Source organism: Rhinolophus ferrumequinum, chromosome 10 (assembly GCF_004115265.2).
Source record: "Rhinolophus ferrumequinum isolate MPI-CBG mRhiFer1 chromosome 10, mRhiFer1_v1.p, whole genome shotgun sequence".
NCBI lineage: Eukaryota > Metazoa > Chordata > Mammalia > Chiroptera > Rhinolophidae > Rhinolophus > Rhinolophus ferrumequinum.
Window position 1 is genome coordinate 63094326 of NC_046293.1, and position 27139 is coordinate 63121464.

Sequence of the window (27139 nt, forward strand, 5' to 3'; positions counted from 1 at the left end):
AAAGTTAAAGAAAATGATGAAATTCTACAGATTTAATTTTTTTGTTTACCAAATATTAATTATACAATTGTTAGAATTTTTTCCACTTAAAAAAAAAAGTGGTAACATATTTTTAATGGGAATTTGACTTCCAAAGAGTATTAAAGAAATGTCAATTGGGCTTCTCAGAGTAACTAGTAGGCTGCATTGTATAAAGAGCTCATGTTACCCTCTTTGAGAAAAAAAATTCCAAAAATTGCAAAAAAAAAAAAGGGGAAAATGTGTTGTTTGTTATAAAAGGAAAGGTTCGTTAATATTTGATAAACACTAATTCTAATCAAAGGTATCCTATATTCCAATTTTCTAAGGTACCATTTTTACTTTACTTTCCTTGAATTGTTATTCTCAATTATTTGACCTTATCTATAATGAATCCTATCTTTACCTCAAAAATTAGGACAACAGGAATGGGTAAAAGTAAGGAAGACAAAACAGAGACAACGGAGTATGACTGTAGGGGAATAATGGGAAAAAAACAAGTTATACAATTAGAATAGAGAAGGATATTGACAAGTGAGAAACAGAGCAGAATATTAAAAAAGAATTGGGTGGTTGGAAAGGGAAAGAGGAGAAGGGAGATAGAGAGTGAGGAACAGAGTGAGAAAGGAAAAAGTTGAGAGAGAGAACTAGATAGAGCAAGCGAGTGAGCACGAAACGTGAAAAGAGGAGGGGAAAAGGAATTTAAAACAAATAAAAGGTCCTAATCAAAGTGTGTTCATTTGCTATATAAAGTTAACAAAGCTTAGGAAAATACAATAGTATATAGATAAATCATTAAACAAAAATAAATGTGTCCTTTTATGGTAATAAGAGTTCTTACGCTAATACTTTAATTCGAAAGTCCTGTTCTGAATTCTGTTGTGAAACTAGATACAGAGATAAGAACTATTCCAGAAGTAGAGTCAAATATATTTAAAAACTTAATGTATGATTTAAAAAATTACAAATCAGTGGGTATGTGATAGATTCTTTATTAAATGATCCAGGGATATTAGGTAACTGTTTAGAAAAAATATTATTTAAATCCTAAGAAAAATCCTAGATCCAAGAACAAAAAAAAAAACTACAATGTGTCAAAAGGGGGCAATAAATTACTGGGAAAAGTTTTTACCAAAAAAATGGATAAGGACTAATGTCCTTAATAAATAAATAGTTTATACAAACCAATAGAAGAAAAAAAAGAATTAAGAGCACCTCCAATAGATACATGAATAGAGGACATAAGCAGACAATAGAAAATGAAAATGGCTAGTGTTCATATGAAAAAATATTCACTTGTACTAGAAATTTTTTAAAAAGGTAAACTGAACTATAAATGCAGTTTTCACTTAGCAAGTCAGAATGATTAAAAATAATAATATTCAATGTTGACGAGTTCTAGTGAGATAGGTATACTTAAAACATTGCTGGTAGTAATATAAAATAATGCTATATATTATTATAACCTTTCTGGAGGACAATTTGGAATTACGTATCAAATATTAAAAAAGAAATACGCCCTTTGACTTAATGAAATCAGAAATACAGACAAAGATTTGAATAAAAGGATATTCACTCCAGTTATTTACAATTTACAATAGCAGCCTATTGGGACATGGTTACGTAAATACAGAAATTATTTTTGGGTGTAATATAAGTAGGAATTTAATTGAATTTTTCTCCCCAGGTGACTAACTAACTGACCCAGCATCATTTACTGACTAGTTCAACCTTTCCTCACTGATGTGAGACTGTATCTGTTTGCATACCTACAGAGGTCTGTTTCTAGGCATTCCGTTCTCTTCATTGGTTTCTTTATTTCCCTATGTTACTATTACACAGACTTAATGGCACAATATTAGAATGAGTCTTGATACTGGGTAGAACAAGTTTCTCTGCTTTCATATTGTTTCAAGAAAAATTTGGCTATTTTCCCACTTCACCTTTCTTAATCCATATACATTTTAGAAACAGTTTATTTAGGTCCCCTGCCAGTACGCTTTTGACAGTTTGAATAGAAGTGAATTTATAGATGCATTTGAGAGAAATGACATCTTTTAGGTATTAAGCCTTCCCCTCTAAGAACGTGATACAGGTCTTCATTTATTTAAGTCTTCTTTTATGTACAGTAAGTCATCACTTCATGTCCTCGATAGGTTCTGTGACTTTAAGCAAACTGAGTTATAATAAAATCAATTTTACCATAGGCTAATTGATATAAACAAGAGTTAAGTTCCTAGAGCATCTGGTCAACGTCATAACAAAACAATATTGAAGAAACATTATTTGAGCACCTGCTGGTCTCATATATGCGTATATCTCTATCTATCTATCTATCTATCTATCTATCTATCTACATATATATCTACTTAGATATAATTATATATAGCTACATAATGGGCTCTTACAACTTTTGTGATATTTATGCCTTATAGAAACTTGTCATTTTACTGCTGTTATAAATGGTATCTTAAAATTTTAACTTTCTGTTTTGGGCTGGTATAGATTTTTGTGTACTGATCTTATATCTAGCAACTTAGAGCAACTTTTAATGTGTTTCCTTCCAGGTGGCCCACTTTCTCCTATATTAGGGGGTATCTGAGAACTCTGGAGTGTGAAAACTGTCAGGCGTCATTCAGAATGTAAGTGTGAGTTGGGCAGAAAGAAGATAGGCAGGGCACCTCATCCCCCTGACTCTGGCAATAATGACACATGAAGGACTCTCCTCTGAAGTGGTGCCCATCCCCATCGGGGAGGCCTTGTCTTTCTGAGGTAGACTGCTCAGGCCTTACAGACTAGCGTTGTCTTCCGTTTGGGAGCTGGTTCCTTCTAGGCCTTCAGGTTTTAGTGTACCTATCACTTCTTCACTGACTACCCTATTGGCACCTGCCAACTCTCACCTGTGCCTGCCCTTATTCCCTGTTACAGAATCCCATTCATGCCCTTCATGATATGATCATACTTTATGAGTGTTTGTTTACTCTCTGTCCTCCCCGTCAACTGCAAGTTTCATAAGGGCAGGGACCAGGTCTGTCGTTCTGTAGTCCTGGTACCTGCCACTGAACTCAATAAATATTTGTGACTGAATGAATGAGTTAAGTACGTTAAACATCTGTTTCAATTTTTAATGTTAATGATACATTGTATTATCATTTAAAATATATTTTACTTGTATAATTTTATTTTATCATCATAACTGCCTTTTAAGATAGGCATTACAGTTGCCATTTGACAAATGAGGTAACTACGGCCCAGGGAAATAAGTAACATGGTCCAAATTAATAGTTAGAAATCAATAGCGGTGAAAACCCGAATCATCTATCTAACTCAAAATATAATTTAAAAACCATATAACAAAAGGAAAAAGAAAGAAAAGAGCGATGGAGGGAAGACAAGACAAAGGAAGAACGGAGGGAGGAAAGTCCATTCATTCCTGAACTTTCAATGTCAAGGGCATATCGTATTACTTATCCTGCTAAGAATTCTTTAAGTCTCACACTTTAAGCCCTTTAAGAAACCTCATACCTCTCTAAGACATTTCAGGCCAGTAAAACAGATTGAGAATACTTTCAAGCAACACTGTTCTACGTGAATCATACAGCATGGGGAATAACGGAGTTTGCAGTTACAGAATACATCTCTGTTTTCTCTGCTACATTTCACCAGCATAAAACTTGTATGTTAAGTGAAATAAGTCAGACAGAGAAAGATAAGTTCCATATGATCTCACTTATTTGCGGATTCTAAAGAAAAGAATAAGTGAATGAACTAATCAGAAACTGTTTGGGAGACAATGAGGAAAAACTGAGGGTTGCTAGATGGGCGGGGGGAGTGGGGGGTGGGGGGGAGGGTGAGGGGATTGGAGGGCAGTCGGTGACCACAGGATGGCCACGGGGTTTGAAAATTAATCTGGGGAACGTAATTTGGTGGTTACCAGAGCGTAAGGGGGTTGGGGGGTGGGGGATGAGGGTGAGGGGGATCAAATGTACGGTGATGGAAGGGGAGCTGACTCTGGGTGGTGAACACACAGTGTGATTTATGGATGATGTGATTCAGAATTGCATAACTGAAATCTATGTAATTCTACTAACAATTGTCACCCCAATAAATTTAAAAAAAAAAAAAAAAAAAAAAAAAAAAAAAAAAAACCTTAGTATTTCAGTTCTCAAAGTACAGAATGTCTCTCAAAAGACTACCTATAACAAGATAGAGTATTCTGGCATTAATGGTTCACTGTATTTCTACATGGCACTCCAAAGAGTTCAATGTCCAAAGAGACATGTATTAAGAAAATAAAACAAAAAAATGCAGGACTGAAAAAAAAAAAAAAAAAAAAAAAAAAAAAAAAAAAAAAAAACTTGAAGGTAAAGTAAGGTTACACAATCAAGTATGATAATTGTAAAACGTACTTACAACATGATTTAAGTTTCAATTTCAGATTTCAATTCATTCTTTCATAATTTTTCTGCCTTAGTAAACATGACACAAATCTTTGGCTCGCTATTCACATTTAAAAGCCACATGAGAATATCTTCCCAGGTTTACTATAGTTGTGAGGGTAGAAATAGAGTTACCTTCTTTTGGAATCATTATTTAAAGAAAGAATAATGCCCTCAACTTTGGATTTTAATCAATGATATTATATGTCCATTTCCTTTCTTTGTCCCTAAGTCTGATGATAAAATAGTAATCTCTATTAATTCTGATTAGCTGGCTTCATATCGTGAAGTTACAGGAAGGAAAAGAATCCCATACTTTTCCCAGTCTTTCTGCAGTAAAAGAAAAAGTATCATCCCCTAAGTTAATGACACTATTTTTGTGATTTGGAGGGGACAAATACTTTCCTGCCAAAGGGTAATCCACATATAAGAGCTGACTGCTAGGTGAAACGCTGACAGCCCGAGACCTTATTATAGAGTCTTTTGACCCAGGAGCTCTAAATTGCTGAAAAGTACCACTAACCTCTTCCTGAACCCAAACTGAGTAATGATATAGTATTGATGAAATTCCGTCAGCTACAGGAGGACAGAACAGTTCATTCTTAATCCAAAGGGGTTTATCAGGGATGAACTGTGACATGTCCTAAAGCTCAGCGATCGCAATCTCAGGACTCCGACATACCCATTACTGAGACATCATATTCTATCAGCAGCGCTGCTTCTTGTCCACACTGTTTAAGAATACTCATGGCTTCAGCATGCGTGGTTCCAAGAAGCCGAATTCCATCCACAGTGAGCAACCTATCACCAGGTTTGATTGTGCCCTCTCTGAAGGGAGAATAAAGGAACAGTCTCTATTAATTTAGCATAATGGGACTTAGCATTAATAGTCACTTAGCCACAGAGGTTCTTTCACACACATTCTGCCATCCATCCCATTTGCATTTCCTTTTAAGCATCAAGTGCAACAGTAAGAGAGTAAAGCAGTAACCCTGAACAGAAAAGAGCTGCAATATGATAATCGGTAATAAGAAAATAACTACACATTAGCAAATAACCAAGTTATCCACAATTAACTCCTGGGGTGCACAAGTATTAAAGGCACACTTTCCCTTTTCTAGGTTTTTTCCCCCTAAATGTCTAAAATTGATTTATTAGAGCCCAGGAAATAGCATTCACCTATTTTCCTAAAGCCAGGTGAGCAGAAAAGCCTGCTGGTCCCATTCAATTTATTACCAGTGAACCCAAGCAAGATAGGGAACGCCGGTGAAAAATTTTCATAGGCTGTGAATTTTCCCACTGATTTATAAGGCCATTTGGTGATCATTAAATGGATTCAGCCTCACATTCACTGGCAAAGGCAGGGAAATAGGACTCTCCCTGCTGTGACCACAGACACTCAAGGCAATGGGAAAAGATGCCTCAGGACCTTAGTGACACCACTAGGGGACAGCCAGGGAGGCCTCTGGATGAGAACCCTCCCACCTTGGGAATGGTCACAGAAATGAGAACATCAAATGGGGGAATGACACGTTTCAGATTTGGGAAGAAGAAAGAGGATCTCTTAAATATCTTTTACCTAGGTAACTCTCTAAGTATTATGACTTCGAATTTGTTTCTTAAATTCTTAGATTTCCTTTAGTCCTACATTAATTTAGTAATATGTCTCTCACAAACTAGCAGCCTGCTTCTGATGTTTCTGTTGACTCCAACTCCAAATGTTAATAAGAAATAAAAGTATTCTCATTTGCTTCAGGAAGAATAATTCACTAGAGAAGCATGAGAAGGGAAAAACGCAACATTTCCTTGGAAATTTTGACTTTGGATAATCCTCTGCAAAGGCAAATATACTTTTAGCACAGGTGAGAAACCAGTGTCTTTATATTCTATTTTATACCAAAAATCATCTTTTTTAAAAAAGTGAGCTCACAGTATGAGCTTTGAAGGAAAAGAAGCCTCAATTCCTATCCTGGTTCTTCAATGTATGAGCTGGCAAGTCATTTAACCATAGTGGAACTCAAGTTTGTCATCTGTAAATGTAGATAAATATACCTCATTTGGTGGGTGGTTGTGAGGATAAAATAAGATAATGCCTGCCAATCCCTAGCACAGTTTCTGGCACATGGTAAGAGCTCAATAAGTAGTATTTATTATTATTATTATTATTATTATTATTATTATTATTATTATTATTATTTCTATTGCTTAAGGAAAGGTTTTAAAAATTTATCCTGGTCTTGGGGCGGCCGGATGGCTCAGTTGGTTAGAGCGCGAACTCTCAACCACAAGGTTGCCGGTTCAATTTCCATGGGATGGTGGGCTGCGCCCTCTGCAACTAAAGATTGAAAATGGTGACTGGACTTGGAGCTGAGCTGCTCCCTCCACAACTAGATTGAAGGACAACGACTTGGAGCTGATGGGCCCTGGAGAGGCACACTGTTCCCCAATATTCCCCAATTAAAAAAACAAAAAAATGTATCCTGGTCTGAAACAGTGCAGAGTCAAGGGTAGTGAGTGCATTTTCCTCCTACCCTTCAGCAATGTCTAAATGGCTGGAGTAGTGTTCATACACCATTATGGGGTCAACGTTTGCTGTGGAAATTAATACAAAAATAAGTATCTCTTGAGATATATTAGCTATGCATTTACTTACCCTGCCTCCCAATTTATGACACCAGAGCTGAAGGAGCTATCCTTTAGATATTCAAATTAGCAAGGAAGGGAAAGCTCTAGAGACCAACAGCATTCCTTCCCTTTTACGAAAAGTCACTTCCATTGTGACATACAGGACCATCATCAAAAGGTAATAACAATAAGGATAAGGATGTTGATAATTGTAAGACTCAAAACACTACCACCTGTCTTTCCAGGTTAGGAGATTAGCAACTGGAGTTGATGCTAAGGTTTCGAGTACCTTCCTTCACAGAATCGGCTGTCTTTTATTAAGTATCTACAGTATGATAGGTCCCTTGCAAGGCACCATATATCTCCAATCTGTGATAAAACTGAAAATGTTGAAAGGTAGGTATTATTATCTACATTTGACGATGGAGGAAACTGAGCTCAGAACTGTAAAGCCACTTGCCAAAGACATAGGGTAGTGAGTGTCCATCTGGAGTCAAACCTGCTTTCTTTTTATTCTGCAGCCTAAACTATTTCAGTTTTCACATTCTACCATATTTACCTAATATCTATCTTTTACTGTGAAATTTATAACTCATCAACTTCTATGCCCACGTCCCTAAGCTTTATGTAATCGATTTGGATAGTGACACAGAAAGATGAAGTTTACCTGTCAGCAGGCCCTCCAGGACGAACACATGTTATCACAACCGGACGAGATTTATTTCTATCATCATGTGCTCCCCCTGGCAAAGAAAAGAAATACAGCTTCTTTCATTAAAACAGTTTACTTACAAAATGCCTGCTGAGAAACTGAAGTACATTTTATTGATATGTGGAGAAAAACATGCAAAATTTTCCTTCTGGCATATAGTAGCCTGAAAAATCTTGAATTCATTTTATACGGAATATGTTTCTGAAGTCATCATTTCTCTACCTCGCAATACATATATGACTGTAATCACAGGTGATATATAAAATATTTAACAATCAGTGTGACAAGAGCATCAACTAATTATGAGTATAACAAGTACTAACCCAATTAGAACAGCTGCCAGTTATAAACAAAGTGCAAGGTGGGAGGGGGAATACCTGGTGCCAATTAACCTGGGCTATCATACAGGTGAATAGGTCTACAACATGATATATAGGAAGTAAAAACACTAAAGTAAAAGAAAAAAAAATCCAAGTATTAAAAGAAAAAATTCAAGTGGCTAAAGTGGCCTCCATTAATATCAGCGTGTTGAAAATGTTGGGGACAAATTTGGCAGACTATGTTAAGCCAATTGCAATGTTTAAATGGGAATTTCAATTTCGTATAAAAAAATTTCTCCTCAAGAATTTTTAGAAACATAGAAGCTTCTAGATGGAAGGTAATGTATTATAAATTCTTTTTTTAACCCAGGACCGCTTTGTACAGCTTCTCTAATCTGTGCTCCTCCAGTATCCACTTGAGGTCCACCAGTTGTTTTACTTATTAGATTTCAGCCCCATATAGACGGACACCTAGACGGTTCTTCCTAACATTCAACTTTTATCTGTCGTCCTTCAACTTTCATCCACTGGTCCTTGTTCTATTATCTAGAGCAGTAAAACAAAAATGTATACTCTCTTCTATAAGAAAGGTTTTCTGAAGGTTGATAACAGTGATTATATACCTTGTAAGTGTCATCTTCTTCAGGCTGAACATTTCTAGTTTCTTAACTATTCTTCATGTGACCTGACTTCCTCATACACCAACATCCTGGCTGCCCATCTGGGTGGTGTCTAGCTTGCCAGTATTTGACAAATACACATGTTACTGTCAAGTATTAGTTCCATAATGTTTGCCTGGTAAAACAGACTGACATTTCCCAAAGTTGGCACAGGTAGAAAGTTCAACTTAAAGAACCCAGCCGAAGAAAACAATACTGTTATGTAACTTCTCTTTTGCAAGGTGATCATAAAAAAAAATAGGTTTGCTCTCCCCTGAAGGGTATTAATTTAGGAAAAGAGGAAAAGATAAGGGCTGAAGACAGTGAGAAACCTTTCCATAATTTTGATGTCTAAATTTAAATATATAACAGTGAATGCATACTAAAGTGTTAGAGAGCTCTAAATTTCATGGTATATAACATTTTATCATTATTTGAAATAATGAACCAAATTTAGTTTGTGATTCACTTAGTTTCCAGAAGTTTGGAGATGCAAAGCAAAAACAAAAACACGAACAAACAAAACACCCAGAAACCACCCAGAGACCAGTGGTATTCTCAGTTCTGGCTGCACGTTAGCATTACCCCCCTGGGATGGTTTGGTAAAAATATTAGTGCCAGGCAGGGCCGCAATGCAGACCAAATCTGAATGCAGGCTTCATATGTTAGATGAATATATCCACCTACAATTCTATGGGTAAGAATGACTAGATAGAGAAAGAGAAAGATTCCTTGACCAAAGTGAAAAACAACTTAGTGGCAGAGTGACTTTCCTATTGGCCCAAACCATCTCTCTTAGCTTGGTGGGAAGGGGATAAACTAAAATTTAACTATCCAAGATTTAGGCCAGAACATACTTTTTCATTCTATGGGTGCAAGGTTCTATTGTGTGGGTTTTAGAACCTGTGACATACAGCATTAGAAATGCAATTCCATTCATTAGCTAAAAACCAGTTTTATTGTCCCAGGACACATTCTAATGGGTTAAGAAGAAATTCTCCAGTACTACATGAATATGTTCCATCTGCAATATCTTCCCCTTCTTCCTGAATGTCCTGGTATTCTCCATCGATCTAAATTTAGCAAAAATCCTACCTACACTGCTATAATGTCTTATCTGCCATGATAACATTTCCCCACAGTACTTTCTCATTCTGAAATTCTTTTTGTGATTATCCAGTGATTCTTAAGGGATGGGTGGGACCACCTTTGAAGCAAGGAAGACCTTCCAGGTGGTCCTTAAACTGATCTAAATATATAAGTTCTTTACTTGATTCTTGTTGAAAAATTATGCAAAATTCCACAATCTTTTATGTTCAACCAATGTACTAAGGGAGTTATTAAAGCCTACAAAAATGTGTTACTCATGAAGTAAAATGGATGCACTACTACCAAGGTTTTAAAATCATTATAATACTAAGAAATCTGATGTCCACACAAATCTAGGCAACATTCAATTGTTTATTCATTCATTAGTCAAGTGCCGATGATGTACCAAGTAGTATTCTAGGCATATTAAAAGACTGTTCCTATGTATGCACACCTATACAGATATCTGAAATTCCTGCAAACTGTAGAAGGCTATTTTGTTAACCTTTTATCATCAGTTGTCTTGAGGTGGTTGTGGATTTCAATTGTTTCTATCCTTTTTAGTTTTTAATGCTAAATTACTGTAGGTTTAGCACTTTCATTAGCAATTTGATTTGTTATTGATTAACTGTACAGCAACTAGTGACAAATACTTGGGCCAGCAGTATTTTTTTACTGCAGCTTTCCAATAATTAAGCTTGTAGGCAAGTGATTCGAGTGCCTCTCGTTCATACCTATATTGCAAAAATAGATTAGTATATACCATCTTCCAAGCTAAAATTACTTGTACACTGACTTTTCAATATATTTATCTAGTTCTTTTACACAGAAATTTGGAAATAGTTAAGGTAAATGGTTAGGGTAAATTGATCTTGTTGCTCCACCTGAAAAATAGGACGTGGTCAAAAAGTGTAATAAAAGAGTGTAAAAATCTAAACCACTCAATGAGATCCTTGTTGCCCATTTTCTCTCTTGGATACTTTATCAACTTATGTCTTAAATTCACTGGACTGTAATTTACTGTAAATAGGGGTCCTGTCTTCTGACTATAGAGTACTTGGACCTATACTGACATGTTGACATATTCTTAATACATATTTGATTGATTTGTTAAATGATTGACACAGAATGAAACCTAATGCTTAAGACAAGTCTATATGAGTGAACACATCTTTTATTCCTTGATCTATGTATATTTATTAAGATACCTAGTTAATTTTAATTAAAGTTTGAATAATTTTGGTAGAATTTTAACTCTGGTGAAGTACAAAACATAATAGACAAAAAGAAAAACATCAAGAAATATGAAATGTAAAACGTTTCTGATTCCTGTATAGTTCCCTGTTGAATCTCACTGTCACACTAGGAATTATGAGTTGTTAATATCTTTAAGAGATAAAACTGCTAATAAAAAAAACAGAATATTAAAAGCTAAAATTACAGCTCAGAATTAATGGTTTTATAGGCAAGTTGGAGTCACCTCAAATCTTTGTTATTAACATTATCCCATAATAAGATGACTTGAGCTGATGTATTATACATAGGTGCCCAAGGGATTAGATTATCTCCAATTCATTTTTAGAAAGCTACAATGATAAAATGTATTTCAGGAGAACAAAAGTTGCTTAATCCTAGCGTATTAAAACAAATCAGGCCATACTTACCAACATTTTTCTCCCCAAGGGAATAATCTTTATTTAGGTCATGAACTCAGGGATTTATGGCAACAATATCTTTTTTATGTTTTCTATCTTTAAAAAATTTTTTTATTAAAAGTATAGTTAACTTATAATATTATATTAGTTTCAGGTGTACAACATAGTTATTTAATATTTATACACCTAACAAAGTGATCACCAGGATATAACCATCTGTCACCGTAGAAGTTACCACAACATTATTCTCTATGCTGTTCAGTACCTCCCCATGACTTATTTATCTTATAACTGGAAATTTGTACCTCTTATTCCCCTTCACCTTTTTCACCCACCCTCCCACAAGCCTTCCCTCTGGCAACCATTATTCATTAATATTTTTTACCCAGTGATATAGAAAAATATAAAGGGAAGGCAAAAAAATATAAAGGGAAGTCACTACTGAAAAGTGACATCAGTAAGATAATTGCGAATAGACAAGGTTTACAGACAGTGACTTCTTGCTGTGTATTAAAAGATTGAAAATAAAGCTAGGTCATTTGGATTCCACTTTGATTCTCACTCATTGCCGTATTTCTTTAAAGAAGAGGGTGCAAATATTACAAGGTGACTGTGATGGAAATATCAGTTTTTTTTCTTGAAGATATTTTTGGTTCACTCCCAATATTTCACTGACATATTCTCTAAGAATATCTGATGGTTCATATTTTTTAACCATCACCTACCTCGTATTACAAAACCAAAGGTATTGCCTTCTTTATGTAATGTGACCTCCACTGTTCGGAAAATAACACTCGATCCTTGAACAGCTGAATGCAGAAAAGAAAGAGAGAAATATAAGTCTTAATTCATAAAAACATTTCTAATTTTTTTGATGTGGCATAAAATACTACAGATTCCTGTTGCGAATTATTCTTGTTTTGGGTAATAAACTAGCAATAATTTCTTTTAAAAACTGCTAGAAAAAATAATTGGAATGACATACAAAAAACACAAAAGAGTCACCTGCATAAGTGACATATAGGTTCAAGTGGAATTACAATTATAGGTATTTCCTTTCCTCTTGCAAATCCAATTTGTAGATAGAGGTTAATATTCACATTGTTAAAATGCTATATAACAAGAAAGACAATCTTCATATGATAAATAGAATTGCTTTCCCTTTGTGAAATGCAAAAAAATATGATTTTCATAAAATACATGAAACAATTAATGCGTTTATATTTATATTAAATAAAAACATATACGCACTAATGATTTTTATATTTATTTATTTCTCATATATTTACATTTATTTTTGTAAAACTTATGAAGCAATTAATGTATTTATATTTATTTTTGCAGCTAGCAAAGGAAGAAAAAGTATTATTCTCCAACTGCAATTTATATATTAGGCTGATGCATATGGATTTTCTGACATGATGCTGCAAAGCAATTAAACAAAGACAACAGCAACCCAAATGAAACTTGGAGGGCAAAAGAAATCTAAGTACATTCAAAATATTACTACTGACTAATAAAATAAAGATCTACTTAATTTTACTTGATATCATCATGCTTATGCTGTGTTTGCTTGTTTATTGCTCTAATTTCCAAAAGTGAAATTGCATGGCCACATTGTAATATCTAATTATATTACACACAGTATGAGGGTGTAGTCACTAAAGTATCATGTAAGACTGTTTTCAAGAAACTGGTTATAGAGTACACTATTGCTGAATTAAAGACAAAATAATTCCACAAATTAATATTTTATCATTATGGATACAAGGATATTTTTATTCATGGAGACAGAAGAGTTTGCAAACTGTAGAAATTGATGGTCTTATACCCTTGTATTAAATTTGTACAATGCTATCTAATTCTGCAATGCCAAGTTCAATATCAATGACATTTTTTACATTGTTACTAGATCTTAAAGGCTATATTATATAAAACTAAAGACAAGACATACAAAATTTAAAGACATTTTTAAAAAGAATACTTCCTGCCATTTTAATTTTAATCAAGCATTAATTATAATTATTTTTAATTATCAGAAATTCTGATTCCTCAAAGGAACAGACATGATTATGAAAAGTACACAACTAAATTCACAATACTGCACACATCTGGCTGGGACATAAAGAACAATAAGAACTTGGATCTGCTGAAAAACAACATAAACCTACAGCTGACCAAATGTTTTGGTACTCTGCTGATTTAATTAAATGTCATATTCTTGCTATCAGGGGAATTTTAGTTTATTTGAATTAGCTAGGAACAGTGCATACAAATAGCTGAAACTGTTGAGATACAGTTTTAATTAAATGAAAAAAAAAATTGAGTTCCAACCAAATGTTTTCTTATTTCCATGACCTAACAAGCCACGTGAAGAAACCGGTTTAAGAACACGATCTTTTTGTTCTATTGGTGAGGGAGGAAAGGAAAAAACATGGGGGGAAATAATGAGCGTCTACTGTGTGCCAGGAACTCTGCAAAGGGGCTTATAAACGTTATTTCATTTAATCATTACATCAACTTTCAATTCTATACAACCAAATTCTAATTCTGAGCCACCTGTCCTTGTTGGCTGAGTGTCTGTTCTGGGAATGCAAAGCACTGAAATTTTAATTTTGCTTGAGCTAAATCTTGCTGACCAAAAAAATCTTACAATCACGGCTAAAAGCAATATAAAAACTTTCCGGATTATCTACAGCTTTCGATGAGCCACATGATTGCTGTTCATTATTTACAAAGATAAATGTGAAGGTTGACTACATCTTAATAGACTTAATTAAGTAGATTTGGTCTTTATAATTTTTATGTGTATTACTGGCTCTTGGTGACTGGGTTTTTATGTTCAGCATGAAGATACCCTGTATTGCCGCGTGAATTTTACTCATTACTCCAGATGTGTATATGTGAACATAAAGATCCAATTAAAGGGCTTCCCCAAAGGATCAGATCTGGAATGTGGAAGGGCCAGGTAGAAACTCCTTTCCCGGGGCCGGAATACTCTTCCTCAGTATTTCCCTTTTGCTGTTGTCTCTTGTTTCTACATATGAATACGCATGCAGTACGTTTTACTGTGGTAGATTAGATGTTTCTAAAGTATATACTTCTTCCCTGCTCTCCAACTCTTAACTCAATAGGAGAATGGGTGTTGTGTGCTCCCCCACCTCGTTAGGTTAGGCTTGCCCACGTGACTTGCTTTGGCCAGAAGGTTAAGAGATGTAAGCAGAGGCTGGAAACGTGCGCGTGTGGTTGGGCTTGTCCTGTTTTCCCTTTGCCATTGTCACAGGAAGAGCTTTCCCTGGGTAGTGGCTGCTCCTTCAGACTGAATGCCAGAATGAACCACGTGTAGGAGACCTGAGACTGCTCCCCCCTCCATCCCACCACCACCACCACCACCACCACCACCACCACCATCTCATCATTTCATCATCATCATCTGTGTACCTTAGAATTAGCACTGAGAAGGAAGAAGCCTGTCACAGGGACGTGCTTTACCATGTTTATCTGAATTGAAGAAGGACTCTTGATAGAAAGCTTGTCTGATTTAGCTGATGGTTGATCAGTGAGGACTGCGTTTGCCAGTTAAATTCTGTGGTACTTTCCATAAAATAAATGAAGTAAATATGTAGCTCCAAGGTTTGAATAAAAACGATATTTAAAGATATATTAAATAAACATCATGCCAGAAATTACATCCTTTCCGACTATTTAAGCTATGGATGAAGAGTTATAGATGTTTCTAAAGAATGGAAGAGGATAATATCTCAAAATTCTTTAGGAGTTATGTGACCAAAAAATTTGAAGGCACTGCTCTACACCATAATAAATAAATACCTAAGATACTGTTTGGTAATATTCTTTCTAAATACAGTCTCAAAACATCACAAAATTTTAAAGTCAAGAAGACATGTAAAGCTTACAAATAATAGATCGACCATTTGATTTTCATAAAGAAACCAAATCTTAGAAAAGATAAGTGGTTTGCACAAGATGAAAGTTGTATTTTTCATCTATCAGAACAACATACACACACACACACACACACACACACACACACCCGTTCCCTTACTTCTTTCTAGACTCTGGGGTTGGCTGAGCCTCAAATTGCTGTGATTCTTGAAAGAGTTACCAGTCAGCCTTGGGCGGCCTGTCTTCAGCAGCCAGCTCTGCTCCCACGGCTTCACGGCAGGCAGCCTGCTCCTGCTCTGGCTGTCTGAGCTCAGTGAAGGGGAGGCTTATTAATCCCTTCAACTTCCCTGAGCGCAGAGCTCTTATTAACTTATCCAAACATAATAGAAAAAGACAGAGATAGTCCTTGGAGAATAGACCTCTTCTATCCGGTATCTACTATAAAATTCACACTTTGGGTTTAGAAATATTTTTTTCCATTTTCCCAACAGATTTATTGCATGAAGAAGGAAAAGCTGGTAGGTCTTCACCCCTGTATATATCTGATATCCATTCTCCCCTTTAACTCTACCAATGCTACATTTATTCAGGATATCCTCTTTCTTTGAGAAAATTGTAACAGCCTTCAGGCTTACAGCTTCTGACCCATTCTCCATTTGGCTTGTTGAAAACGGTAAACCTAAAAACGCAGAACTGGTGATGCTGTTCCTTGGCTTTAAAAGCCTTTTAAAGGCTCTTTATTGCCCACTGGATGCCATTCAAGCTCCCCCGATATGGCTTACAAGGTCCCGCTTGTTTGGTTCCTATTTACTTTGTGAGGCTCATCCCGCTCCTGGCCTCCGTGGTTTTCACTGTGGGCTCCAGCACCTCTAGTCCGTTTGCAGTTCAACCTGTGCGCTGGGCTAAGTTCTTACCTTCTTGCTGCTCTACATTGTGCCGAAAAAGTTCCTCCTCTTCCTTGATCTGGATAGCACCCTTCAAATTTTCCCAGAAACCCCCAGGTGTGGATCACCCATAACTTGGCAAATCTCCTCTATTGTCTTTACCCCTGGAAAGCTATACTAAGAGTTCCTTTGAGGAAGAGTTTGTGTTTTATTGATATTTATATCCCCAGTGGAGTCAAAGTGCTTAATCAAGGATTATTGGCTCTAGATATCTGACTTCTCTTACCTCCTTGGTAAAGGTTTGAGGAAATGATTTCAAAGCAAACAGACTATTTTAAAGTTCAAAAAAACATAATACTTTCAGGGTAACAATAATAAAAATGGTAATAATGAGTAACATGGACTATGGCTTACTGAGTACGTGATAATGACCTAAATACTTTACATGATTATAGCCTTGAATTCTTACAAAAATTATTCACTATTATAGCCACTACACAGATGAGCAACCTAAGGCTCAGAGAATTTAATAACATGTCTAAGGTCACAGAGCTAGAAAGTGACAAAACCGACATTTAACTAGTGACACATTCAAGCTCTCAACACTCGATTTTACTGCCTACCCTTGCTGAAAATGAAAAATGTTATAACAAGGTTTTTGAATACAGACTTCAATTGATTTTGTTATAAAATCAGCATTAGATTTTCCGTGTTAGATTTTATGTTACGAATCAGAACTCATGATTGCTTATGGATGCTCACTCCTCAGTGCTGTCATCTGGTTCCAAAGCGTCAAACACCATCTACATTCTCATTACTCTTAAATTTATTTTTCCAGTTCAGATCTTTCTCCCAAACTCCAAGCCAGATCTCTAGCTCTTGCCATTTCCCCTTTGCATGACAAATAGGCACCTCGAGTGTAGCATTTCAAACAGTGAACTTCTGATCTTCCCCTCACAAGTCAGCTCTGCCCACAATCTTACCCACCCCCGTTAATGGCAACTCCATCTTTCCAGCTGCCCAGGCTCAACACCTCGAGTGGTCCTTGACTCCTCTATTTCTGCAAAACCCACACCAACTCTGTCAGGAAATCCTGTTGGCTCCGCCTTCAACATAGATTGAGAATGTGATTGCTTTTCACCGTCTCCTCCATCCCTCAGCCAGATCACCACGGTAGCCCCCAAATGATCTCCCATCTTCTACCCTGGCCACGGCAGTCTATTCTAACACAGTAGCCAATTTATATTGAAAATATAAATCAGATCATGTCACTCCTTGGCCCCAAACCATATAATGCCTTCCTGTATCACTCAGAGCAAAATTAAAGGTCCTTCCAACGGCCTACAGAGACACCTTATCCTTTGCATTTCTGACCTCCTCTCCTACCTCTCTTCATGCTCACTCTGGTCCAGTCACAATGCCCTCCTTAATGTTTCTAGAACAACCCCAGATATAGTCCTGCCTTTTGATCTTAGCACTGGCTGCTCCATCTTTCTGCAATTCTCTTCCCTCAGAAATCCATACAGCCAACTTTCTGAGCTCCTTCAAATCCTTGACTAATGTCACATTCTCAATGAATCTCTTCCTAACCACTCTATTTAAAATTGCCAGCACTCCCAACCTCTCTCCTTGCTCTTTCTTTTACCCATAGTATTATATTATATGATTTACTTATTTATTGTGGTTGTATTTTGTTATCTGTCTTCCCCTGTTAGGATGTAAACTCCATGGATGTACACAGTGGTGACTAGAACATAGGAAATGCTCAATAAGTCATTGCTGAACAGATAAATTATTATTGATTATTAATATTCAGTCTGAGTTCTCACCAGTACAGAAGAGCAAAGGGCATTCTTAGGGTAGCATCCATGTTAACAGATTGATAATAAGAGAGGAGTTTCTAGAACAGCACAGCTTAAATGCAGGACAGCAGTAACACATAGCACCAGGTATACGTTACAATGAAGAAGCATATGGACTTTGGAATCAGGGGCCTGGGCTCAGGTACTGATTTTGCGGCCCACTAACGTGGGAAAGATACTTAACTTAAAGCCTCTGTAGAATGAGAATGAGAATGATAATAATGTCTATCTTGCAGTGTTGATTAATTTGTGTATTTATTATTTATCAGAATCTTTGATACTGTGAAGTATTGTTCTAAGAGCTTTACAAATACTATCTCATTTAATCCTCATAAGCAGATCAATGAGTAGGAACTAACATTATGCCCATTTTCCAGATGTGGGAACTGAGACTCAGAAAGCTTCAGTAACTTTCTTAAAGCCATGTAGCTAGTAAAAGGTAGAGCTGAGATTTGAACCTGGCTATGGACACCAAAGTTCAGTTCTGCTATGCTGACTGTCCTTGTGGTGAGAATTAAGCTCATTGATGCAAGTCAGGCTCCTTATAATCTCAGACATTCAACAAGTTCTCAGAATGTGCTGGCTGCTCTTGCTATATCACTACTATTATTATTACTTCATAATAACATGTTCTGACTTTATTTTCTTGCTACAGACATTAATATAACTATATAAGAATCACTAAAAAACACATTAACCATGCTTTTCCTGAACCTAGTTACTAAGTACAAAGCCTGGATGGAACTTAATACACAGAACTTATAAAGATGTTGTTTAAGTGGTAAATTAAAATAGTTTAAGTGGTAAATACGATGTTCACAGATCACCTTGATGGGCCATGAGTCCTATATAGTTTCATTGTTAACCTATGCTCTTTTTAATTCTTCCTGAGCAGGTTATAAGTTTATCAATTCAAATAAATTTTCAGTATCCAGCAACTATGCTCTGCCATTCCTATAACGAAACAATAATGGCAAAAGGGAGAAAAACTGAGCACCAGTGTCTTAGGCAAAAACATGGCGCAGCTCTTCTGCCCTTGGGTTGTGACTACTTACAGACTGGCGGCAGCTCATACTCAACTTCAAGAACCACTCTTTCTCCAACATTCTTCAGCAAACTGATGATCTCATCATGGCGGAATTTGGCCAGGTTGATCCCGTTCACTGCTTTGATGTAGTCACCCACATCCAGTTGATCACTTCTGCAAAACAGGGAATGTCGCTTCAGTGGACCCATTCTCTCTACAGGCCTATCTGACCATATTTATCACCTTCCCTTCATGAATATGCATGTGAGCCCAGAAGGTTGACATGGCAGAAGTCCCTGCTTCCCTGGATATGGCTGGCCCCTAAAGAGTGGGGTTACAGCCAAGGGTAGATGAGAGACTCAACGGATCCCTTTTACTCAGGCTGTCTGTTATCACTTAGAAATCCTGCACTGGGTCTACTTCTAGCTCTGATTTTTTCCCTTACCCTTTGCCTCTTTTATTTTTAAAAAAAGCACCATAAAACAAAATAAAGAGTTAGTTGCTTTGCCCATAAATGGTTGGTTCCTTGGGGGTAGGTTAGCCAGATCTTGGACACGCCAGGATTTTTTCTTTCTTCTCATTCTCTCTCATTTTTGCTGCATCTCTTTTGGATATTTCACACCTTTCAATATTTTCAAAAGAGTTTGTCGAGGACTAAGGAAAGGGTCAGCTTATTTTGCTATTTATTGCTTACAGCAGGACGGGTAAAGAAGGGTGAAGAAGAAAGTACAATGAAAGCATTGGGTTTTAGTAATATTTTCTTCTCTCTTCACCATTATAATAGAACTTTGGCTACTTTGGGGGTTTAGACAAACTCTACTTCTAAGCCAAGAGCTAGAAGCGAGGCAATGATCGGACTTAAAAGTTTTTATCACTGATAAGGACCTTCCATAATATTTTCTCCCCCAATAGAAATAGCCAATTCATTTATTTTATGTAAGTCCAGCTCCAATCATTCCTCTTTCGGCAAACCTTCCTAATCTGCTCCAGCCTGCAGAACACGCTGCCACTGTCACCTCACCTCAGGTTTAGAGGTAAGTTGCCATAACCACCTCATGTTCTGTGACAACGCTTTTGTTGTCACTTTTTACCATTAGGCAGCACTTCATTGCTCCCAAACTTTTTATGTTTTTAATATCCTACCTCCTCTAATAGATTGTAAGCCCCCACCCCCCACCTCCAGGGCAGGGATCTTATCTTTAATTATAATGGCAGTGCCTTAAACAGTAACTATTGGGTGATTGATAATACTCAGTATACCTGGCACAGCACTACTTTTAATCAGAGCACCAAGACAATGGAAAATGGCATTTCCTCTCTGTTCACACTTGCTTCACATGAAGAAGCTCTGGAGACATATGAAGCCTGAACATCATGGATTGACCTCATCTATTATAAAATATGGGAGGCTGTGGGTGTAGAAAGCCGGAAGAAAGGAAGTGAAGATGCTCGTGTTGACATCAGCCTGTGTTACAAACAACACCCGAGATCATGCAGCAATGAATCGGATTCAGCTTATAAGTGAATTGTACAAACAGGTTGATCATCACTATTTCAGATGACATTTTGTAAGGCAAGAACTCTAGAACTTCACTTGTGATTATGTACACAAGAGTATTGCAAGTACATTAAGCTCATTTTTAATGCAGCCTGACCATCCCATCCCCTCTATTTGAGGTACATTCCGAGTGTGTCTATTAAGCAAGCCCATCCCTGCCCAGCATCCAGCGCATTCTGCCTTCGGCAATAACTAGTGCACTTTGCAGTCATCCCAACAAGGACAAAATGAGACCTCCTCACTTAAGCCTCCCGTCCTTTCGGATACCATCTCTTTGTCTTCACGAAAAGGAAAATCTCACCAGTAGAAAAGTAAAGACGATGCAGGACAAGCAAAATTGTTACTTAGAAACTTGGAGCTGGGCCTCCCCCTCTTTGTGGGCTAGCCAGGCCCTTCTATGACACTTTCCCCGCCATCGACACTATATGGGTCATCTGTCGCATTGATCCAAGTGTCTCATTCCCACTGCAGCCCGTCTGTGGTCAGTGGCACATCTGGGGACTCGAGCCACACAAGCATTTTAAAATGAAACTCTTATGAGGCCCTGGGTTCTCCTGAGAAGCGTTCCTTGGTGATGTCGGCACAGGGCAGAAAAGCCACACTTCTGAAACATGCCCCACTGCAGATGGCAGCTGTCATTTAGTTATTAGTGACTTTTTCTAATGGAGCTTTAATTTTGGAATTAATTACACCCCGGGTCCCTTTTTCGACATTTCCCCGAGCTGCAGTTACCGAGCAGCAATTCCTCCTTGCCGCAGATTGGACACCCGAGGCTTGCCATCCTTATCGATTCCGCCTGACACTGTCAGTCCAAGGGTGGTGCCTTCCTTCTTCATCAGTTCAACGACGGTGGAGCCCTTGAATTCCTCTGTCAAAAGAAAAGCATTGGTCTTATTAAATGAGATTAGAAGCACAAAGTATTTTGTGTGTGGTGAAGGGATGCCTCCCCATGAACTCTTTCCACTTTTTCTTTTATGAGAAAAGATTTGTGGCCTCTTTTCATTGCAATTTGCAGAGTATCTCATAAAGATTACATACAGATATTCCATTACAGGTTATTAAAATGGGTACCAGTGGGATAGTTCACTCGAGGTTTACAATAAACAGTCCGACTTGGCTTAACGTACCAACGAAAATATTTCCTCTTTGTTTTCTGCCATTCTCAAGTGACTTTCTCTGGTTTCTCTCCTTGTAACTCCAAAGGGAACAATGGAGAGTTGTAAAAGAAGGGGCTAAAACAGAATTTTAAATAATAATTCAAATGCATACAGTGTAGCAGCAGTCTCCAAGTTCATGTGACATTTCGGCTGATGAAGGCAATAGATACAAGAGAAGAGAGCTTCCTATAGGTTCGAGAAAAATAGTTTTGACTCTACATTTTTATTTGTTTGTTTTTCAGAACACAAACTATAATGGCTTCACGTCACAACTCACATCACTTCTTACAGAACGTGTCACAATATGGTAAGGCAGGGTTGGTCCTCAGAAACCTGGGTAATTGCTATAAATTCCTCATTCTCTACGAATAAAAATGTAAAATTTCATAGATCTTGTGGGGATAATGTATACACACCAAGAGGGAACCCAAATCTTTTGGTTGTAGGCACAACTGAAGGTAAGAAAACTTTAAGAATATCCTTCCTAAAAAAAAAAAGAACATGTTTTCTGTCAGAAATAAAAATGAGTAGAGTCAATGTTCACGATTCTGAGGCTAATTATGATAAACACTGCTTTAAAACTCTGTGATGTTATTGCCCCTCTGTATATATACTTCCTGAGTAGGGATGGGGAAAGTGGACAGTTTTCCAACTCCTTCTGAATCAGGTTATGGATTTCAGAGATAATGAACTTCTAGGACTTCAAAGACACTATTTAACAAGCAAGAACGGACTTCCTTTTTCAAAGTCAAAAACCTAAAAAGGTTATTTGTACACCTCTGCCCTTTCCTTAATTACATATAGTAGAGTTAATCATTTCAAAAATCTATATGAATGTTTATTGTACAAGTTTTTAGATTGTTTTTGCTGGTATACTAGCCAATGAAAAGAATCAAATTATGTTGGGGAAGGAAATAAACTCTCATCTGATCTAGTAAGAAGAACAGAGTACCAAGGGAAAGGCAAGGGGAGGTTGGTGACAGATTACTGATTTCCTCAGTGACATACGGAACATCATTCCAGGCAGGGCTTTCAAGATTGCCAGGTCCTGTGATCTTAGTTACCCTGGCACACCTTCTTTGTCATGGCTATTTCATGACACTGCATATGTGAGTAGAAGCCAAGAAACAGTCTATGAGAGTGAATGTGTTAGCTTCATTTACTGCATTTAGAGACCACATAATGATGGAAATTCAAGAATCAAAATTGTTGCCAAATACATAAAAGCACAGGAACTTTTATATCATTTACCAGAAGCATTTGTAACAGAAGTCCATCAAGGTATGCATTTCACCTGTGCTCTCTTAAAATACAAGAAAACAATCCCTTATACATCCCATAAAAACATACATGGACCAACTGTATTTGAAGAGATCAACTTAACAAACAACCCCTCTATAAGTCCTTCTTGGCGGAAGACTAGGTATAAACGACTTTAAAAATAAAGTTAATAATTAAAGTGATAAAAATTACATAACAGATGATGTTAGAGTGATCCTGTATATTATACTTAATCATTTGACTATAGATCCTAGCTTAAAGAGTTGGAAGCACAGTTTTTAAAGGGCTCATCTTACAGGTCAACTAGAAATGCACAAAGAAGCAACTCTGAAATAGTAATAGCAGGCAAGAGAGAAGCAAGTTTCAATTTATAAAAACTTCATTTCTACTCGGGTTTTCCAGAACATGCTTCCTGCATGAAATGGGGTACCAGTCCACAGGTGCTGCCTTATGGGATGCAGATAATTCATTTTTTTCCAAAAGGAACCCAGGTTTTTCCCAGGCTTCTTTCTGGCTGAATCCTAAAAATCTAGAAAAGCTCAATTCCTTTAGTTTACTTTGATCTCTGTTAAAATATAAATCGATCTGGGCTACTTTTTAAATGGGTAATAGTCAATTACCCTCATGTTTAAAAATATTTCAAGTCTTTCCCCAAGAGTTTTAAGAACATGAAAGACAGAAAACAATCACGCACCAGTTAACTGAGTAATTTGTGCATTCATTGATTCAAGCATTTATTGAGTGTCTACTGTGAGCCAGACAATGAAACCCAAAGGTGGAAAAAGTGTGAGATGCTTCCAGCCAATCAGAGTCACAGACCATCCTGCCACCATATAGATTGTGGGCAAGAGGGTCACAGAGGAGCCGGTCCTGGCAGCAATGTAAACAGAAGGCTTGCTGTTTCAAATGCAACGTTTCTGTCACACTGTTGTCTTCTGTTTAATCTGTCTGCACTTATTGATCAGGATTAGCTAAGCAGAACGGACCAAAGGAGGAATCTAAATTAGACAAAACTCAAGAGTAAAGAAAGAATATTGTTGCAAGAAAATGCACTGAATCACAAGAATGCTAACTGCCAATGAGTATGTCTAGTCTCTGAAGGACTGACTCAATCTTTTATGGGTATTTCTGAAGAGAGTAGGAGAAAAGAAGCAGTCTGGAGAGGGAGGAATGTGCTTCTGGAGTTTGCTTTCGGCTAACCTGCACTCTCCACTAGACTAATCAATCATTTTATGTCTTTTATGGTGTTTAATGTTTGCATAATGACCTAATAGCAGAGAGAAATGAAGACAGATGCATTCATTTGCATGAGTTCACTTAAACATCAAGGCTTACTAAACAAGCTCCGCAGTGAAACAGTGGGACATGGGCAAGTCAATATATACTACTGACAATTTCTTCCTTTGTGATTTAAATTGCAAATATCACTCCCCCAATCAAGAGGAGCATGGAGCAAAGATTGTAGTCTCTCCAATTTAGGAAGTAGCACAGGGAAGAGATGATGTCCAACTGGCGAGGAATAAAATGGTTCTGGATTTAATGTTTTCCTTAATCACCCCGCTTAGTTATAAAGTAGCATTTTTTCTAGGTTGAGTTTGCAAACTTAATTGTCAGAACTCATGCATTATGTCAGACGTACTCGTATGTATTATGTTTTCAAATGGTGACTAAGTGGTGAGGACATAAGATGTACTATGTTGTTTAGGCCTAAATACTTAATAAGTAGAACTATTGATACTTCCTTTGACCTAGAGGTGCTGTGAAAAGATTACTGAGACGCTCGGGGTTCTGTGAACTGAGAAGGTGTGGAGACTTCTGCTCTAGGACTTTATCCTGCCTGCATTCACCAGGGGGGAGGGCAAGGAGAATTCTCTTAAAAGCCACCACTTATTGGCCTGCTCCTGTTCACATCCCAGAGGCAAGAACTTGCACCTAACAGCAAGGAAGGCTAAGAAATGGAGCGTCGACAGATATCAAGGCAAGAAGGGCAGGATGGATTTTTTGGGGACAGGTAGGCACCTCATGAGAGGCTGAAATCCCCCAGGAGCTATGTTGACGGCGTGGACTCCCGATATATTGAGGAAGAATTGCCCTGAGTTAGATATAAATTAGTGTGTGGGAGTGAGGACCTGTGAGGGATGAGAGGACCTGAAGCGTTCCGACTGGTTTGATTGGGGGATGTTGACATCTGTCATTAAGAAAGGGAACCTGGAAAATGAGAGGAGGTTTGTGTTGTTGTGACTGATTGGCAAGGGGGCAGTCCCATGACAGAATGCCATTTAGAGAGAAACTAAACTAGATTTAAGTACCAGGGAAAAACCTAGTTGTAGGATTGTTTTGTCACACACCAAAGTGAGTGGTCTGCACAACCCTCACCCCATAAAAACTGTACCATAAAAAGAGAAAATGAATTGTAAAAGCAACCACCATAGGCACGTTCAGCAAAGTAGCACTGGTGATGCTCTTTACTTCTTGAAGTTCTTCTTAAACCTCTTAACTACGTAGATTAAAAAAATATATATATCATAAGTAGTGAAATAGGAATAACTATTGATAAAAACTATACACAAGTTTGTAAATGTTCGTAATAGAGACAGTGCTTATTCCTTTCTGTATGTGCCGTGTCTAGAATGATGCCTTGTACATTAGCTGACGCTTCCTGACAACTGCTGACAAATGAGCATATCAGTCCCAATACAGGGAATTATGACTGGGAGATGGACATTGGCTTGTGGCAAACAGAATTATTGCCGAATGATGCAGCAGAAAAATGATAAAGGAGCAGAGTTTGAACAGGAGCAGACAAAGTTATTTCCCTAAGCCTGCTTGGTTGATTGTTTTTTACCATTGCTTTAGTAAGGAGGATTCAGGCTTACACCAGAATACTATAGCTATATCTGGGTATTACTTTTGGAGAGAAAATTATTGCTCACACTACAGTTTTATCTGTATATTGCTTTTAGTGGTGCCACTAGGAAGTTTATCCCCCTCAGGAAATAAACAGATGCTTTTTCCAATACTCATTTCAAGTTCCTTCTCACATCCCCTGGTTCAGCAAAGCTGCAGGGATCAAAGCTGGGTTTCTGTGATGAATGGCTGCGTTTTCAGTCTCAGTTCTTGCCACCCAGACAAGGTCTTCTGGCACTTTCCACCTTTGTGTAGTGACATGAGGGATCTATCAGAATTTCTCTGGTCCCCTGGGAATTTTGAGCATAAGTTAGATTAGTGGCAGGGATGCACAGCACATAAATGTTACCTGCACAAATAATTATGTGAAACAAAATTATGATCAGTATTTAGTGCACACAGTGATAGGGAGGACTGGATTAATATCTGTATGTTTCTTTAAAAAATTTTTTATTTATTATTTATTTATTTTATTTATTTAAAAACTTTTTAAAATTAATTAATTAATTAATTAATTAATTAACTTAAGGAGGGAGCAGCCCACAGTGGCCCATGCGGGGATGGAACCGGCAACCTTGGTGCTCCCAGCACCACTCTCTAACCAACTGAGCTAACTGGCCACCCCTGTATGCTTCTTAGAGAACCTCGAGAGAAAGAGAATATAAAATATGCAGTATCAAATATAAAAATCTGAAGCCACTGTAAGTATATCATATATAGATCAGGAATTAAAAATACAGAACAGAAATGTGGACTCCTGGTATAACTGATTCAGATACCATGTTTCCTAAAGCATCAAGAAAAAAGAAATCACTGCTTTTAAAATATAGTAATACTGAAATTCTTTCAGTTGTCTACTTCTCCAAAAGTCAATGATTTAACTGTCAAAATTTGCTATTAAGTTTCCCAGGGTTACAACTTATGAACAGGTTATTTAATTTTTCTGGGTTTTAGTTTCCTTATCTCTAATATAGGGATAATAACAGTAACTCCCCTTAGGGTACTGAGAAGATTAAGTGAATTCTTATAAAATTCTTATA

The 27139-nt window shown here is 37.1% G+C and overlaps 1 protein-coding gene across 8 annotated transcripts in view; it reads right to left on the reverse strand.

Annotated features, from left to right (window-relative positions):
* GRIP1 (glutamate receptor interacting protein 1) overlaps positions 1-27139 on the reverse strand; it is a 370250-nt gene that overhangs the window by 119279 nt on the left and 223832 nt on the right. For all 8 annotated transcript variants that reach the window (XM_033117398.1, XM_033117397.1, XM_033117401.1 and 5 more), the window contains exons 3-7: positions 21487-21622; positions 19225-19370; positions 12243-12326; positions 7750-7825; positions 5140-5285 (exon numbers count right to left, since the gene is read on the reverse strand). In XM_033117398.1, the coding sequence (XP_032973289.1) occupies positions 5140-5285; positions 7750-7825; positions 12243-12326; positions 19225-19370; positions 21487-21622 (588 nt within the window). The remainder of the gene's footprint in view (positions 1-5139; positions 5286-7749; positions 7826-12242; positions 12327-19224; positions 19371-21486; positions 21623-27139) is intronic.